This window comes from Crotalus tigris, unplaced genomic scaffold, assembly GCF_016545835.1.
Source record: "Crotalus tigris isolate CLP2741 ecotype Arizona unplaced genomic scaffold, ASM1654583v1 scf7180000019648.599848, whole genome shotgun sequence".
In the NCBI taxonomy this organism is placed as follows: domain Eukaryota; kingdom Metazoa; phylum Chordata; class Lepidosauria; order Squamata; family Viperidae; genus Crotalus; species Crotalus tigris.
Window position 1 is genome coordinate 108,732 of NW_024097640.1, and position 17,866 is coordinate 126,597.

Sequence of the window (17,866 nt, forward strand, 5' to 3'; positions counted from 1 at the left end):
TAATTTTATTGTGAATTACATTATTGTGAATTACGTTGTTATAATAATCCACACTGCACCTGCACTACTGTGTCCACTTGTGTACAACACACTTTAGGAATAATAATTTTATCAGACTGGATCATGTCAGAGGACAGCAGTCAGGATGGTAAGTGGCATGCAATAATAATAGAATAATGACAGCAGGTTTGTAGTTTACTTTGGCTAGCAAATAAGACTCTGACGAGATGATATCTCTTTTCAGTATAAAAAACTGCAGAATTATTAACATTTGTTCCATCAGACAAAAAAAGAAAAAGAGAAAAATAATTTATTAATAATGGGAATAATACATAAAATAGGCTTTGTTTGAACATTGGGAAAAATCATCAGTAAAAAAACAATGAAAAATTATCTTGGGAGACGGTGAACCCTTTTTCATGGAGTTATTTAAATAGAGAGGCTGATCATTTAGCAGAAGGTTGTAGGAGTGGATTTCATTGAAAGATGATTGAACTAGATCAGGGGTCGGCAACCTTAAACACTCAAAGAGCCACTTGGACCCGTTTCTCACAGAAAAGAAAACACTGGGAGCCACAAAACCCTTTTGACATCTAAAATGAAGATAACACTGCATATATCCTTTTTTATCTTTATGCTATGTATAAAAAATTATAGTGTATTGCATTTATGAAATCAATGAACTGCTACAAAGAAAACAATTTTTTATGCAGGAGAAAGGGAAAAAAAACTTTCTCCTTCATCCCAACAGGTGAAAACAATTTTAGTAGCTTATCTACCATTTTTAAATACAGCATAATTATCCCCATATCTCTTAATTTAAAAAAATCAAAATCTCTCTCTTTCTTTCCTCTCCTCCCTCTCTCTATTTTCCGGGATAACTTTGTGGGGGGGTTACCTCTCTTGGCATCCATCGCTCCCCTGAGGCCAGTTCACATCTGCCACAATCCAAATTCCCTGTGGGGGGAGGAAACAGAACCCAAAACTCTTTTCTCTCTCTCTTCCTGGTTGAGTTGGGGGCTCCATCCCAGGACATGGCTGGGCTCTGTGGACTCCCTCGGCAGGGCGGGGGTCGACCCTCCAGGTCTGACCAGTGAGCGGCATAGCCAGCCCCACTTGGAAGACTGCCAAAGCCGCTCAGCTGGGCTCCCTTCGGAGCAAAGACCCGGAACTAAGCAGAATCAGGAAGAGACACCCCGGGGTCTTACAGAAGACCCAATTCCCTGTCCTGCTGATCTGGGGACCCCACCGCAGCCCCTCCTGAAAAGCAGTCTGCAGGATACTCGGGGCACTGGGCTGTGGGGGGAGCCGGGCTCCCAGGAGAGGAAACTCTCCCAACATGCGCTGAACCTTCCAGGCGGCTTCCAGCTTCTTCCTTCCCTCCAGCTCTGGGGCTCCTACAGCACCCAGTTTCCTCCCCCTTCAGCCCTGACCCAGGCTCCCTGGGAAGCCACAGGACCCTGGCAGGTGTGGTGGGGATGGGCTGGGGAAGGGTTCTCCTGCTCCAATTGCCCCCCTTTTCAGAAACAGTGCCTGAAAGGAAAGGAAGGATGGAGCAAGCTTCTCCCACGGGAGATCCGGCGGTCATTGCCTACCTCCCTTTCCCAGGTGAGGGTCCCCCAACGGATCCATTGGGCTGGTGAGAGGTCCCTTGAGAGAGCAGCTGCCACCACCTCCCCTCCCATCTCCTGGTGGGCTTCAGGGGAAGCGCGGGACTTCGGGAGCAACTCTGAAGGGAGCCCCTGACCCTAAATGGGGCAGACCCCTTTCCTGGGACTGCGGCTTGTGGGAGGGCTGGCCCGCTCAGCAGAGGCTCCGGCAGGCACTCCTGGGGGGATCTCCAGCCCCGTGCGCCTCAGACAGGGCCAGTCCGGGAAAGGGACTGCCTGGTTACACTTCTCCCAGGGAGCAGGGCACGGCCAATCAGGAGCCCCGCGAGGGGGCAAGTCCGCATGAGAGAGAGAAGGGAAGCGCAAGTGCCTTTCTCTGTCTCTCTCTCTCTCTCTTTGCAAATGGCGGAGGAGGACTGGAGCCGCAGGAGAAAGCTGAAAGAGCCGCATGTGGCTCCAGAGCTGCGGGTTGCTGACCTGTGAACTAGATGATCCAAGGCCCCTTCCAATATTTTATGTTTCTATTAATAAAAAAGAAAAAGGCCTTAAAATTCTGTTGGAGTAAATCTCTCATATTTGACTCTATAATTTGAAAGTTATTTTCCTATCATTTCCATTGAAAACAAGAGACTAATTTGGTGACCAATCACTCAGATCAGCTATCTATAATTTAAAATACGATATTCTACATAAAGATGAATTTTGACTATGTATTTACATACTGTATACACATTTGAATTGACTTGAAAAACATAGTTTACTATAAATTTGTAGAATGAAAGTACAGTGAAATAAGGAATAGCTGGAGGCCTGTGATGAAAATAGATACCACAAAATAGCAGCCCAAAGAATTTCCTGCACATAAGTTCTCTGATATCATGTTGTGCACTTTGAAATAGAAATGATGTAACATGTTTCCCAATTACCACTGTTGTAGTGATTAAAACCAAGGGAAGTATATTTCTTGCTTAAAAGGAGAAGCATTTTTATACAAACGGGGTAAGCAGCAAGAATTTGTCATTTCTTACTATTTTCAGCTGTTTTGGTGTATGTGTGTGTGTACAAGTACAAGAGAGAGAGAGAAACTTCTTTTTTACCAATTTGTGTTTTTAACTGGTGGTAATGATAGATATTTTTAGCAAACAATAGAAATCTGTATAGTGCCCAGATAGCATTCAGTCCAAAAGTAAGAGTTTGGTACATACCGTTGTCAAAGTACACCTCGGCTGCATTCATTTGGAACTGGGCAGAGGAAAATACGTGTGTGTGGGCTACTATTTGATACATCCTGCATTCTGAAGGTTGAGTGAGGAAAAAGATACCAAAACGAACATATCCTGTCACTATATGTGGGGGTGGGCTCAGTGAACAAGCATTGTTTATTTCAGTTCTTAATAACTGCTGTGAAGGTAGCATTAAAGTCAACAAATAATGGCTGAATGTTGGTGTTCCTGGCCAGCAGTCAGACGAAGCTTTCAGAAATGGGTTGGGTACTCAAAGGATTCAGCTTTAAGAGGAAGAGAACAAACACTGTTTAAGCAAAAGAAGAGAGAGCTGAAGGCTTACAGTGAAAATGCTTGGAGGGAAGAAAGGAGTTTTAAGGTGCAAGGATTTCATTGTCATTTTGTCTTTCTAATTTAGTATTTTGTTTGAAAAGAGGGAGGAAGGGAATATAAATTAACGGATAATTTAAAAATATAAACTTAATTTTTAATACCACATTTGAGTTTTTCTGTATACATAGGTTAGGCAGATTTAAAAATCAGCTGTGAGTTGAATAGTTAAGAGATTATTTTTTTCTTTTAATAAAGAAGTTTCTGCATTAATTTCACGGATATGCAAACATTTGATTATTCAACTTGACACCCTCCTCCAATTCCTGCTAAAACAAAGGGTTAAGCAGACTTCAGAACTTATTATGTGCATCCTTTTAACTCAACAAGATTTTCTAAGTAATTAGGCAAAGACTTTGATTATATCTAATGTCTTTATCTTTGCTTTCTCTTATCTTTGCTTTTAAGGAAAAGAGGAATTTGAATTCATAGTTTTGGGTTATCTTGGGAAATGAGCATCTCTTTGAAATACAGGTAGTGATTAACTTACAACCTCAATTGAGCCCAAAGTTTATGTTGCTAAATGAGAAATTTGTTAAATCAGTTTTGCCCCATTTTACAACTTTTCTTGTCACATTTGTTAACTGAATCACTGCAATTGTTAAATTAGTAACACAGTTGTTAAGTGAATCTGGTTTCCCCGTCGACTTTGCTCGTCAGAAGGTCGCAAAAGGCGATCACATGATCTCGGGACACTGCAACTCATAAATATGAACCAATTGTTAAGCATTTGAATTTTGATCACATGATCATGGGGATGCTGCAATGGTCATAAGTGTGAAAATGGTCCTAAGTCACTTTTTTCAGTGACGTAACTTTGAATGGTCATTAAATGAACTGTTGTAAATCAAGGATTACCTGTACTATGAAGAACATGTATCTTGAGATGAAGCTTCTCAGTATATGTGTTCGTTGTTACTGCTTTATAATGTAGAGTAGATTTCTATGGTACCTTAGCTCGCAGATTGAAAAATACATTCTCTTAAAATTGTGACATATTACACTCAAAGATAGAAAGCTCTTGAGTTAGCAATAGATTTTGTAAGATTGTGATGTTGTAAAATGACTAGACTTTCTCAATACGTGTGACTCAGCAACCCAGTTAGATGTTACTAAAGTGAAATTATTCATATAATTTTCTGTTCATGCTTCTTTATGCTAATATACTTTTTTACCATCCTATCACTTGCTTTCAGACCAATTATGGAAACATAAGAAGACATTCCAAGGGGGGTAGAGTATAAGGATATTGATTTTTTTAAAGGAAAATAAAATTATCTATACTTTTTCTTTAAAAACTGTCTTACATGCAGAAGACTTATAAAAGACATAATATTTGAAGGGTTCTTTATTAGTAGGTAGCCATCTTTAGATATATAGAACAAAATTTGTTGCAGGCCTGAAATACAAAGGTGTAACTGTCCAAGAGAGTATTATCTAATGAAAAATTCCCATATTAAAGCAATGAAGCTAAAGCTATAAATATTTATTTATTTTAAACAAATTTATAGGCTACCCAGTTCACAATATTGACTCTGGGTGATTTACAACATTAAAATATAACAGCTAAAAAACCATAAACTTCCCTTCCACACTCATGCCAGCCGCTTGATTGACTCTATATCAATGAAGGGTCCTCAGAACTGCTGACAAAACCACGTATTCAAGGTCTTCTAGAGAAGTAACAAAGTTTTACTTTGTTAAGTAATTCAGTCTCTGAAGAATGATAGTCCAAAGAGAGGGAGGCACCATAGAGGAGGCTGTTTCCTGGGCCCTACAAGATGTGCCTCTATAATAGAGGGACCTACAACATATCTTTTCCTTCCTGTTCTGGTGGGCTGGGGAGATGTGGTAGTTCAAAAGACTTCAATGGAAAAAGAAGAAGATGAGGAAAGCAAGAAAAGACAAAAACCATACAAAATTCAAAGCAAAATCAATAGCAGAGTAAAACTAGTTACTTCCTTGAATAGTCTTGCCTTTTAGTTAATGCTCAAGGTTTATTGTGGACTTTAAATAGATAGGCTTTTATTTCCTTGGAATAAGGAAATTTCCTTCCATCGTTCTTTCTTTTATACTTCTTTTTTATGTTGTGAAATATTTTCGGTTTTATAGAATGTGGAAGAAAATGAAAGCCATTACTTTTATTGTCATTTTGCACAATTGAATATTTATCTGTCTATCAATTAATCAAATTTATTTGCTGCCCATCTCATGGTTCACGATGACACTTAGCGCTTAAACCACAAACTATATTCAGTCTCTGATTTTATAAGTTTAGTAATAAATTCTAAAATAAACGGGGGGGGGGGTTGAAACTGCCTTTTTTAGGGCCATGTGATTGAATTTGAAGGTGCTAGCTAATTTTCACTGGTGGTGCCATTCTGATTATTCATTGGATTCTGAATATCCATGAATACTGAAATTTTCCTTTAATCTGTATTTTCAATATAAATATTATTCATAATTTAGAATAAAGTTTGGTTGTCATTGGTAGTTTCTGTATGCCTGAAAAATATGTGAAACTGTGGTATATATTCTACTTTTAATTATTTGTTTCAATATTAGGAGCGTCAGAGGCTAGAGACCATTCTTAATCTGTGTGCAGAATATTCCAAGCCTGACAATGAACCTGCCACAATCACTACTGTAGCTGATGTTCAGAAAATTAATAAAGAACTTGAAAAACTCCAGTTGTCTGATGAAGATTCTGTCTTTGAAGATTCTCAGATAATAGTAGACTCAAGATTCAGAGATCATTTGCAGATTCCAGCTGAAGATTCTGATTTCTCTGAATTCAGTGATCTTGGACAAAATTCTATGGGTTTCTTTTCCTCAAGAGGAATCAGAACGAATAAGCATTTAAATGGCAACAGGACGAGTTCACCTTTATCTTCTGCTTTCCTGAAGGATGTCACTGAATCTCCCTATCTAAGCATTATGTCAAAGGTAAATAGAATACTTTTCTAGTGGAAGGATCAGTAGATATCTCCTGTAAATTTTAACTGTTAGTATATTTTGCCAAATGCAATTCCAGACATATTTATTTTTTTCTTTTTAAGACTGTTTCAAAGATTTTTTTGGAGGGTGGGTGGGAGAGGAAAAGAAAGTTCTTTTCTGGAGGCACACCCAGATTTCAGTGTAGTTTGCGATTGACTATTGTTATCAATATACAAAAGGAAGCTGTGTGATTTTCAGATGCCACTTCTTTTCAGCAAAAGCTACTTTCCAGAAAATGTATCTTCCTTTGATATGACAGGAAGGAATCGATCATAAGCATCCTCACACAGATTGCAATTGTATCACTAAAGAGGGCAGCATTTTCATTTTATATGTTGACATCTGGTTCAAATAGATTATCTTCAAAATGTCTAGAGAAAATGATCAAGATATATTTTTAATAAAGAAAAAAGCCTTATCTCTTCTTTTCTTTTTTTCCCTGTTCAAGTCAGTGTTGAGTCTTGGTGACTGTCTGGGCCAGTCCGGGGTTTGTAGGGAGTTTTTTTTGGGGGGGGGGGGGCAAGATTTTTGGAAGTAGTTTGCTATTGCCTGAGATAATGTGACTGTAATAAAGATTGAACAAATGCCTAAAGTGGCGCTAGAACTCATTCCCTCCCACTTTCAAGCCTGATTCCTTTTACCACAGCATTGTAGGAAACACTAAGGATTTCTGGAATTACATTTTAAAGACTTTTTGTACCAAGCTTTGAAATGATTTAACAATTATTATGCTCTGTTCATGCTTTTGTGTTTATGCTTATTTTGTTGATAGAAAAAAATATGAAAGTGAATGAATGTTCTGAAACATACTGTAACCAAACTAGATTATTTAACATGTTAACATATAACATATTAGGTTATTATTATAATTTAATTTTAGGTTGGTTGTTTTTAGGAAAAGAAAGAAAAATGATAATTGCATGCTTATCGTTTAAAAACTCTTCTTTTTTAAAAATGCAATTATTGATTTGTTACAGTCACCAGAATGTATAAGCAATGAACAAGTAACATCAGAATTTAATCAAATGGAAGAACAGCGCATTATAATACTAAATAACCTGGAAGAACTTGAACAAAAGATCAAAGACTTAAATGATCAGATGGATGAATCCTCCAGAGAGGTATAAGATCTCTTTTGTTTATTTCTGAATGATGGATTTTCATCTTTAAATATGCTGTAAATTCTTGTTATATAATCCGTACTTATACAGATAATTAAAATGGCATTTCTCATAAATAATATTTCATGACCACGAATAAAGTGAATATTCAAAGAAATAATTATATCTGTTAACTTCACCCACAATATTGACTAATTCCTTTAACACTTTCCTACATGGAATTAGCCCTAGATATTATTATATGTCAGATACAAAACTAAAATAGGTTAGGATAATTAGATTTAGCAGTTATAATCTAGACTGTAAATTGGATACTGGTAAATTAGGCCTCAATTTAAGCCTCGGAAAGTTGTTTGGTATAGAGGTGAGCAACATACAAATTTAATGAATTTAATCAATAAATAATTTGGGGCTACACTCTTGCTTTTCATACTGCCAATGAAATTATACATATTAGTTCAGAATTAAATCCTTCCGTATATATTGGGATTTATTCTGTACTATATCTTCAAAGAATTGTACCCTTGAAGATTTGTCTGGCAGAATATTATAGTATGTTGTACTTACATTTTGTAAATATAAGAACGTTACAGATAGATATCAATTTGAACTGACTACTGCTGGCAATGATAGTCAATATGGCAATTGCTATGGATACTGTATGATTTCAGTAAATTGTACTTCTGAAAGCCCAGAGCACCCAAAGGCATGAGGCATGATGACGCAGTGGTTAAAGTGCAGTATTTGAGGCTAATTCACTACTTGCTGCCAGGAGTTCGATCCTAGAATAGAATAGAACAGAACAGAACAAGAATAAGAATGATATGGACCTTGGAGATTTTCTAGTCCAGCCCCCTGCTCAAGATTGACTCACTGGCTCAAGGTGGTAAAGTGAGGACCCAGATTGCTGAGGGCAATATGCTGACTCTGTAAACTGCTTAGTGAGTGTTCTAAAGCACTATGGAGCGGTATATAAGTCTAAGTGCTATTGGTAAAGCATCCTCTCAATCCATTCCTACTAATTTCAGCCCAATTATAAACATTTCCATTAATTTTATTTTTTTGAAAATCTTACTTTTGCTCCAATGTGCTAGTGCAATGATTTGTCACAAGGAAGTTCTTAAACTACAAGCCAAAGGAGCTAGGCATTTTATGAAAATAACCTTGTTGAAGTTTGATTTAAGCATTCAATATTTTGCAGCATTTTCTGTCGTTTAGATATGTTCATCTATTTAAAACATGGCTTTCTAAGAACAGTGTTTTCTGTATTCAAATGTATATCACATATAAATAAGCTTTCAAGATATACTGTATGCTGGAATTACTTTATGAAGGAGATTGCGGCAGAGAATTTTTTTATGTTCTTAGACGGATATGGAATGTGCCCTGTTGGAAGCAGAGCAGAAATCTGAAACAGCTGAACTGCTCAAGGAGAAGGAAATAGTAGATCATTTGAACAGGAAGATAGCAGAGTTGGAGAGAAATGTCATTGGTGAAAAGGCCAAGGTAAATAAATGGATGATATCACATTTTTTTCATAGGGTTGGAATTTTAGAGAGAAGGGATTTTTTTTTAAAAAAGTCTCATGATATATTGTTTAAAATTAAAGGCAGAAGAAATGTTGCAACTAATTAAAAGACAATTGATGATTATCCAAGTTTGTGGAAAATAAAATAGAAGTAGAAATTGATACTGATATTGAGATATTTACCATATCAGGTAATTAAGAAAAATAGTGCGTTGAATTATAAAAATTCTACAATTTTATAATTATATAAGAATCAAAGAAAATCTATAATACATCTTAAATATATACATTTTATATATGTATCAATTGACTCTGTCTCATAATGAAAAAATGTGAATTAAATAGTTTACTTTGCATTCTATAGCCAATTATTTAGCACTTAATCTTACACTTTAGGAGACTTTGTCATAACCATTTAACATTTCAGACAGATGGGGATGATTAGATGGAATTCTTGCACTAAGCAATAGGATTGGACTCAATATCTAAATGGCTACCTCCTACTATTTGTTTCTATTTCTAAATGATGCACATTATTTACATGTGTGATACATTCATATAGCCATAATTTTGCAATAATGTAATGCTAGTTACATTATGTAAACAGGAAAAACTCCTACAATCTAAGTGATAAATGAGCATTAACCATAGAACTGTTTACAATTAAATGTTTGTAAACTTGAAGAAGAAAGAAGAAAAAGAGCAAAAATGTCAAAGCACTGAATATATTTCATAGGTTCATCATATCGTATATGGCCATTAATTGTACAACCTACAGTATCTTGGGAGGGAAAGAAATATAGGGTATTAAATTTTAATGGATTATCTAAGGGTTAAAGAGATATGCACTTAGAATGTTATTGCTATATAAAGCAGAGGTCTCCAACCTTTCCGGGCTCGAGGACCGGAGGGAAGAAGAGCAGCTTCAAAATTGATATGCGCACATGTGCATAGAGCCACGCACATTGGTGCTGCACTAGCAGCCCCATTTGTGCATTCGCTGGTGCCATGTGCATGCACAAACAGCCATGTACCCCATGGCATCTAGTGGCCCATTCGCACATTGGCAAACTGGTCGTGCAAACCGCTTGGGCTAGTGGCGCATGTGCAAACAGGCTGTGAACACCCACCCCATGCTTGTATTCCCGTTCACACCCACGTGCATGTGCAAACGGCTGCAGGCGCTAGCGCAAATGGGGAATATGCATCCACACGTGTACACACTGGCCAGCTGTTTCTGCAGCCCGCTGGCCAAGAGCCCACGGTCTGGTCCTGGGCCACAGACAATAGGTTGGGGACCCCTGATATAAAGAGTATTTAAAGGGAAACCCAGAGAATATGAGGATATGCCTTTCTCTTCCTGCTGTAGTTTTGACAACTCAAAAGCATTTTCATTTCTAAGCAAGTTCCATGGCTTCTTTTGAAAAGCAAACAGCTTAGAAAAATAATTTTGGGAGATCAGATGTCAAGAGTGGATGGCTCCTTCCCTAATTTTTACAAATAGGATCAAGTAATTATATACTAAATGTACAATTTAATTGCCTTCATGCACAATAAAGCTTACTCTGGTCCTAATTCAGCTCTGGTACATGCAAATCTAGTAGTTTCTTATTTGATATATCTTTTATTTCATATACACAGAACTACCTCAAATGCAGGATCTTCCCCATTCACTTTATGGAGAGAAACAATATTATTTTATAGCAGTAGTGGTTTAGGTTCATAGATTGGATTACCTTGCACCATTCTAGAAACTCATTAGAATGTCTATGCCAATGATGGCGAACCATTTAGAGACCGAGTGCCCAAAAAACTGGCCCCGCTCCACCCCCTGCCCCTGCTCCACCCCCATCCCCTGGCTCACGTGCCCGCAGGGCCACTCACTGCCTCCAGAGCCTGCCGCAGATCGCCCAGGCAACCCAGCAACGCTATGGCAGTCATGCCCTCTGCCTGCGCCCTGCAGCATCAACTGTGCATGATGGAGTATGAAGGCAGAGTCTTGTCTACGCTGCCTGGCTGCCATGCCCTTGGCTGCGCTGCTCCGCGTGGGCCACACTCAGGGGCGACTTTCCTTCCGGGGGGCTGCTGGAGAGGAGGGGGTCTGGGGCAACGGCACATGTGCCCACAGAAAATGCTCCGAGTGCCATCTCTGGCACCCGTGCCATAGGTTCGCCACCACTGGTCTATGCTATTCTGATTAGAGAGACAAGGTTACATTTGTAATTGTTGCTTATATTTATGTTTCAGTCTGTTCTGAAGCCTTTCAGCATGTTTTTAAAACATAGAAAAAATAACCCTGCTTCAGTTAGGCATGTTTTGTTAATCTTCTGTTAGTGAGGCATCTCTACACATTACATATAACTGGTGGGAGAATGTGAAGGCAGAGGATATGCTAGTTTGAATCTCCTCACTCCCCCAGCCCCTGTTAACTTAATACATCTCATGAACTGTATTCATTCATTAGTGATGAATGAATCTTGTTGGCTTCCATTTCAGTTCCAGGAAAAATTTAAAGTTTTAATGTGACTAATAAAATATCATTTTGCCATATCCTATTATTTCTTATTCTCTTTAGAAGTTAGTCAGTTTCAATATTATGCTCAGTAATTAAATTGTAAAAGTATTTTTTCTATATAGTGTGTTGTAGAAAAAGATCTCTGAGAGAACTTTCATAATTTATTTTATATTTTTTGTAATTTTTCAAGGAATTATTAATAATTCCAAAGAACAGTACAATCTTCAGCATACATTTGTAAGAAATGTATGGATAGATTGGAAACATCCACTTACTTCCTTGGAATAAACACAGTTGAATTCCCTGGGACTGTTTGTTAGTAAAACTATATAATTTATACTGAATATTATCCTGAAAGTAATATCATGTTCCTACCATTTCCATTTTATGATTTTGCTTTTCATTTCTTTTTTTCTTTTTTATAGTAATGTTATTAATGATTATAGCTACAACAATAAAAATAAACAGAAACTAAAACGATAGAAGAGCACTAGATGCAGAAAGAAAAAAATAGAGAATTAGAGAAGAAAGAAAAATACAAATAGAAAAATAAAAATATACAAAGAAATGAATTCCAATTTGCATCACAAATATAAATATTAGCAATTTATCACCTCCTTTTAAAATACAACAAATTGATCCTATTCCCTTATCCATAAACAAATCCATAAAGCATCATCATTTCAGTTTGGATGTCAAAGTCCATTAAGGGTTACCAGAAATAACAAGTCATCTATTTTAACTTTGATCAAATAAACCAACTTTATATCTCTTTCTTTTATAACAGTCTTCTAACAATCATAATATTTAGGATTGTCAGCTATTTTTTCACAGAGCCTCTTCAATCTGCCATTTTTTTTCTCCAGAAGTAGTTCTTCCTTTCTTAGCAGTTGTGATGTTTATAATCAATTGGATGTTCATGAAGAGTGAAATATTAGATCTTATGAAACATTTCCATTCATTAAAATGTAGCAGTTGTATTTGTATTGATAGCCTTATGTTCAGGAAAAGGGTTAGGAACCCCTATGAAGTCTTGATCTGGACACCTGCTTCATAGGAAATCTTGTTCAGATTTGTATGGTTATAAAGCATGTGTTTCTAGGGCTTGTGAAATTCTGAAAAAGCAAATGGTATGAATGAAAATGTAATCAGATTTCCATCTAATTGATCAACAGCTGCACTGGCTTCCTCTTTCATATGACTATTATTAATGGCAGTTTCAAAGTGACTGCATTTATGAGCAACTTTATCTGCAAAATGTTAAAGCCTTTATACTAACTGTCAAGGCAAGGAAACTTTTTACAGCTCTTAAACCTAATTAAAAATTTTGTTTTAATTGAAATAGTCAATGATTTTGATGTTATGACTGTTTAGACATACATTAGTCATACATTTGCCCATTGCTTCTTAAGCTTTGTTTTACAAAGCCTTATATGATTGTCCAAATGAGGTTTATTTGGCATATAGTTCTGGCATTCTGGTATTTTATGGAAAGTATTGAATCATTTTCTAATGGGAATTTATAATTTTTGAGGGATTTGAAGTTCAGCTGACTCATCTTTTTTCAGCTACACTGCTAGGTTAACACATTTCTTAATTTAAGCAAGTTTGAAGACTTTTGGGAGAGGGAGGACTAGATTTTTCAAAACTGTTTCGCAGTTCAGAAAGTTAATACTTGGGAAACTGCAACATTAATTTTACAGTTTGGAATTTGTTTATTTCTTATGTAAAATATGTCCTTTTCCTTCCTAACAGAGTTTAGCTAATTGTAGAAAAAGCTTTGATATAAGCTGAGACAAATAAAACAGGTGTTTGTTTTCTCTTTCTCCAGAGAAAGAGTTTTTTTGCATTGTTTATGTGAAGCAAACAGGATTTATAGGCTCCTGCCACAGCTGGGAATTCAAGAAGGATTTGGATTTTGTTGGTGATATTTGATACAGTCACAGCTGTCCGAGGGAAAAAGGACATATATTCAGGATGGATGGGAACTTCTTCCTTCTTCCTGCCTTAGGAGCTCAACAGGTTTCATTTCTCTTTTGCTGTTTATCTCCTGGTCAGGATGTTCAAATCTTCCTGACAGCAAAGTTCCAGTGGAAAGGCAAACAGATAGCTACATTCAATCATGCATGTTCATCTAGGTGGAAAAAGGCCTACTGTGAAGAGGGGAAGGAAATGGAGAATGATAGCAGCACTAAGAAGCAGGAGTTTGTTTTGGGCCAGTTCCCAGTTGAATACTTGGATAAGCTTGTGGCTTCCTTTGAAGTATCAAAGGGTATGTAGAGAGATAGGCTGTTCTATTATACCCTCTAGATTATGCATGTGGACACCTCTAGGACTTCCTAACCCAGTTCCCTTCGAACATCACAAACTACTATTCGATTTGTGATTTTTTTTTTTAGTTACAGATTTTTGTGTTGCTTGTTTATAGCTGCATGCATTATCTCAGTCAGTGTATTCTATAAATGAAATATAGTTTAGGGTTTGTATGTAATAATGTTTTTAAAACATTATTTTAAAAACAAAGTACAAAGTGCATGAAACCATTGACATGAATAAAATGTTATATAAATATTTCCTTTTGTGAAAAATATATTGCAAATATAATCAAAACAACTGCATATGTATGGAAGGGGTATATTGTACATGACTATGTTGATTCTTTTCTGATCAGAGCTATATACTGTTTAGAGGTTGTGACTAATTTCTAGAGTTAAGAGACATAGCCAGCTGCCTATTCTGTTTCCTCCTTTTCATTCCGTTTTATGGGTATTCTATTTAAAATGGAAAGATGAAAAATGTATTTAATAGGCAAATTGTATGTGCAGAGCATACATACATGTGTATTACGAAATTTGTATAAAATATCAACTCTATTTTTTTAAAAAAATACTTTGAAAAATCTTTTAAAGGTATTGCTGTTTTAAACTCAAGTATCCATATGAAGATTTTTAATGGTTTTTTTTTTTTGGTAAACAAAGGACAATGAAGGGTTATATTTGTTTCTAGATACAGTTCTGGCCAATGTACACTTTTATATTAATACTTATTAAGTAATCCTTTAATTCCGGAAGGGTTTGCTGGAAACTGTACAACTTATGAAATTTAGTCTCATTTTACAAAACAAATGTGTCTTGTGCTCTGTAACATTTTATTCAGAAAAAAATATATCTGTCTATAGCACCATAACACAATAAGTGTCTTATAGGGTAGTAGAATAAATCTTCAATATTCGTGTTTATTTGATGGTCACTGTTCAAGAAGGTTCTCCATTTTTTAAAAAAAACCCCGCTATTCTTTATAAATGTGTTCTGTTGCATAAAAGACATTAATTCTGATCTAACAAATGTATGTCTCCAGTCTTAAGAAAAAATAGGAAATGGTGCTTCCACTTGGCATTATATTTCCTTGTCTATCCATTACATGCAGCTGTTAACCTTCCAAATTAATGACTTCCGTTGTAAGATGAGGTCAATGACATCCTTGTATTTAGTATCATTCAACAACAGAAGATGCTAACTTTTCTCTTTAGTTTCCTTGTTACCCTGGCAAATAAAAGTCTTTGAATAAGAAGCTTTAAGAATTCATAAAAGTACCAAGAGTAGTTTATAGGATTTTTTGTTTGTTTGTTTTTTAAAGACTCAGTAACATTCTGGGAGATTTAAGATATTTTCAGTTTTCATTGCCAGTGGAATAGATACAAATACTTATTTTCTCCAGCATGATTAAGAAGAATCCACCAATGTGTTATCTTAGTCCTACTGCCCAATCAGACCAAGTTGTCAAGTTGTCATGCCTCCTCATTATCTGGGGACCTCCCAGTTTTCTTCTTGGTCTTCGCCCATTACAGACGTGATTTCTTGACTCTCTCTACGTTGGAGCAGGTCTGATAGAAAATTTACTCATTGGTGGATTCTTTAAAAGAGTTTAGCAGCTTAGTTGAGAGTTTGTTTTCCCTTCTGTAAGGATTTGCTGCATTCCCCTTCTCAGGGTTAGGTTAAAACTTTCTAAGGAAAGGGGGGGTGGGTTTTTCACTTCCCCAGATTCAGTATCCTGCTGAATCAGCAAACAAACCTCACCCTACACAGTGGGGGGGGGGAGGTTTAATCTATACGCATTTCAAAGGTGTTGTTAAAAAAAAAAAGATCTCAGTTTCACGTGCTTGGTTCCTTTCCTTGCTGCTTTCAGTTTTGCAGCCTCGTGGCTTCTCCCTAGCCGGGCTCGCCTAGGGACTCTTAGCAGCAGCCATTTGAATTTCAAAAGGCCTAATCTCACTTCTAAACACCTTTTTTACTGCTGCAACAAAGGAAAGCCCAACAGTGGCCTTACAATCATCTAAAGCCACTGTGGAAGCATTAGGAGCCTCGTGGGGCAGCAGTAAAGCTTTTTGCACCTAACGGCTATTAGGCACAAATCCCTGCTTCTCGGGCCAAAGCAGATTCCAATTAGCTTCGTTTGTGGCAGTCACTGGCCCCTTGCAGTGCAGCATTAATCCCTCACACCCCCCCTTCTTTACCCCCCTCCCTCCTGGTATTCCCTCCAAGGGAACGTTCACAGAGCCTGCCATTTGGAGGCTCATTCCCCCTGGCAGTCGCCATTTTGAATTAAAAATAATAATAAAAAATAATAAATAAATAAATAAATAAATAAATAAATCTAAATTGAATGCAATAACGGGGGTGAACTACAAATGTTAATTGTATTAAACTAGATTGATTAACAAAATTGCTGGCTCCTTCATCTGAGTCTCAGTTTCAGCCATCTCCTGATCCATGCACCTGTGAGCAAGAGTGTGGTACTAACAGCAGCTCTGGTTCTTCAGCCTGGTCGCCATATTGCCTGTCTGCCCTTCTGCATCTGGTGGCTGTTCCAGCATCCTGACCATCGCCACTACTGTGGGACACGTGTGATTCTTCTCCACCCAATCCACATAGGTCAGTCCCCCGCGGGGGCCTCTGACGTCCCTTGCAGAATGAATCAGGCCAAAGGCAACCTTGGGTTGATTTCAATGGAAATGGCAGACCCTTCTGAGCCACGTTCCTTGGACATGGACGTCATTCCCGCCTCAACTGAGCCGACACCCGAGCCTCCCTCAGGTAAGGCGAGATCCAAGTCTAAGCACGGCAGGAAAGCTGGCACGGCGAGCGACAAACTGGCTGAACGCACCCACAGAGCTCTGGAGAAGCAATTCTCCCAGGCCCAACGCTCGTCTGCTGAAGGAGGTCTCACATTGCCAACCTCCATACCACCGGACAGGGGAGAGCCTCAACCATCCACATCCAGAGTATGGCCGCCGGAGATGGGGTATCAACAGGTCCCAACTCGGACTCTTGGTCAGGTAGGCCCACCCGTGTTTGGGGAGAACTTTGCCTTGCCAGGTTCATCTGCAGCACCCACTGCTGCCAGCACACCACCTGCTACGGGGTTAAGGCTTCCGCTAGAGCAGTCCGTCTCCGACCAGCTCCAAATGTGGATATCACAGGCAGTGTGCCAAGCTATGGCATCAGCGAGTCATCAACAAGCCCCCTCCGTTCCAGGACCATCCTCTTCTTCGGCACCAACAACTGCCGTGAGGCCTCCACTGGATCAGTCAGGTATGGTCTCTCCCTCCCAATCCCCTGATTCGGAGCCGGATGTTTCAGATTACGGGGGAGGCAAGGATGGTTGGTCGGATTGCGAGGAACCATCTTACGAATCCCAACCCATGGCGGAGCTTTTTAATGCTTCGCTATTTCCGGCTTTGTTACGCAGAGCGTGCGAGGCAAGTAAGCTTTCCCCTCAGTCGGTACCAACCCCTCAGCCTTCCTCCGATCAGGAAACCAATCCTTTGTTTGCTGTGCCGGTAGACACGCACCTCCATATCCCTTGTCCACAGCTGTTCTTCCAAAATGTGCAGGATCAGTGGGAATCACCAGCAGCCCAGCCATCTCAAAGCGTGTCTGAGCACAAAATGGCAGACATGCCTAAGGCATTCGGACCTACTAGAGGTCCCAAAAGTGGATGAATCGCTGGCACCGCTTTTCTCCACTGCCAGCCTTCCAGCTGATGTATCCGATGCCCTTAAGGCAGAGGATAAAAAATCTGAGATGGCCTTACGCAAAGCGCACTTGGCATCTGCCTGGGCTCTGAAGGCAGCGACGGCCACTTCCTTCTTTGCAAGAATCTCTATCACCTGGCTGCGTCAGCTGCAGGATAGAATCCCACTTGAGGAAACTAGAATGCATCAGGATCTAACAAAAATACTTGCCACATCCGAATATATGGCCGATGCCTCTCTGTATTCAGCCAAACATTCAGCCCGGTCTATGGCTTCCAACGTGGTAGCTAGGAGACTCCTGTGGCTAAAAAATTGGAGGGCCGAAAGTAAGCATAAGTGGCGCGCGGCCACAGCCCCTTTCAAAGGTGGCAAATTATTTGGGGATGCACTAACACCATACTTAGTTGAAAATAAACAGAAGCAAAAGGTGATCTCCCACGTGACAAAG

General features: G+C 38.4%; 1 protein-coding gene across 12 annotated transcripts in view; it reads left to right on the top strand.

Annotated features, from left to right (window-relative positions):
* The window catches only part of PHLDB2 (pleckstrin homology like domain family B member 2), a 61,128-nt gene that overhangs the window by 17,459 nt on the left and 25,803 nt on the right, over nt 1-17,866 (top strand). For all 12 annotated transcript variants that reach the window (XM_039364060.1, XM_039364064.1, XM_039364061.1 and 9 more), the window contains 3 exons: nt 5,789-6,169; nt 7,198-7,341; nt 8,710-8,847. In XM_039364060.1, the coding sequence (XP_039219994.1) occupies nt 5,789-6,169; nt 7,198-7,341; nt 8,710-8,847 (663 nt within the window). The remainder of the gene's footprint in view (nt 1-5,788; nt 6,170-7,197; nt 7,342-8,709; nt 8,848-17,866) is intronic.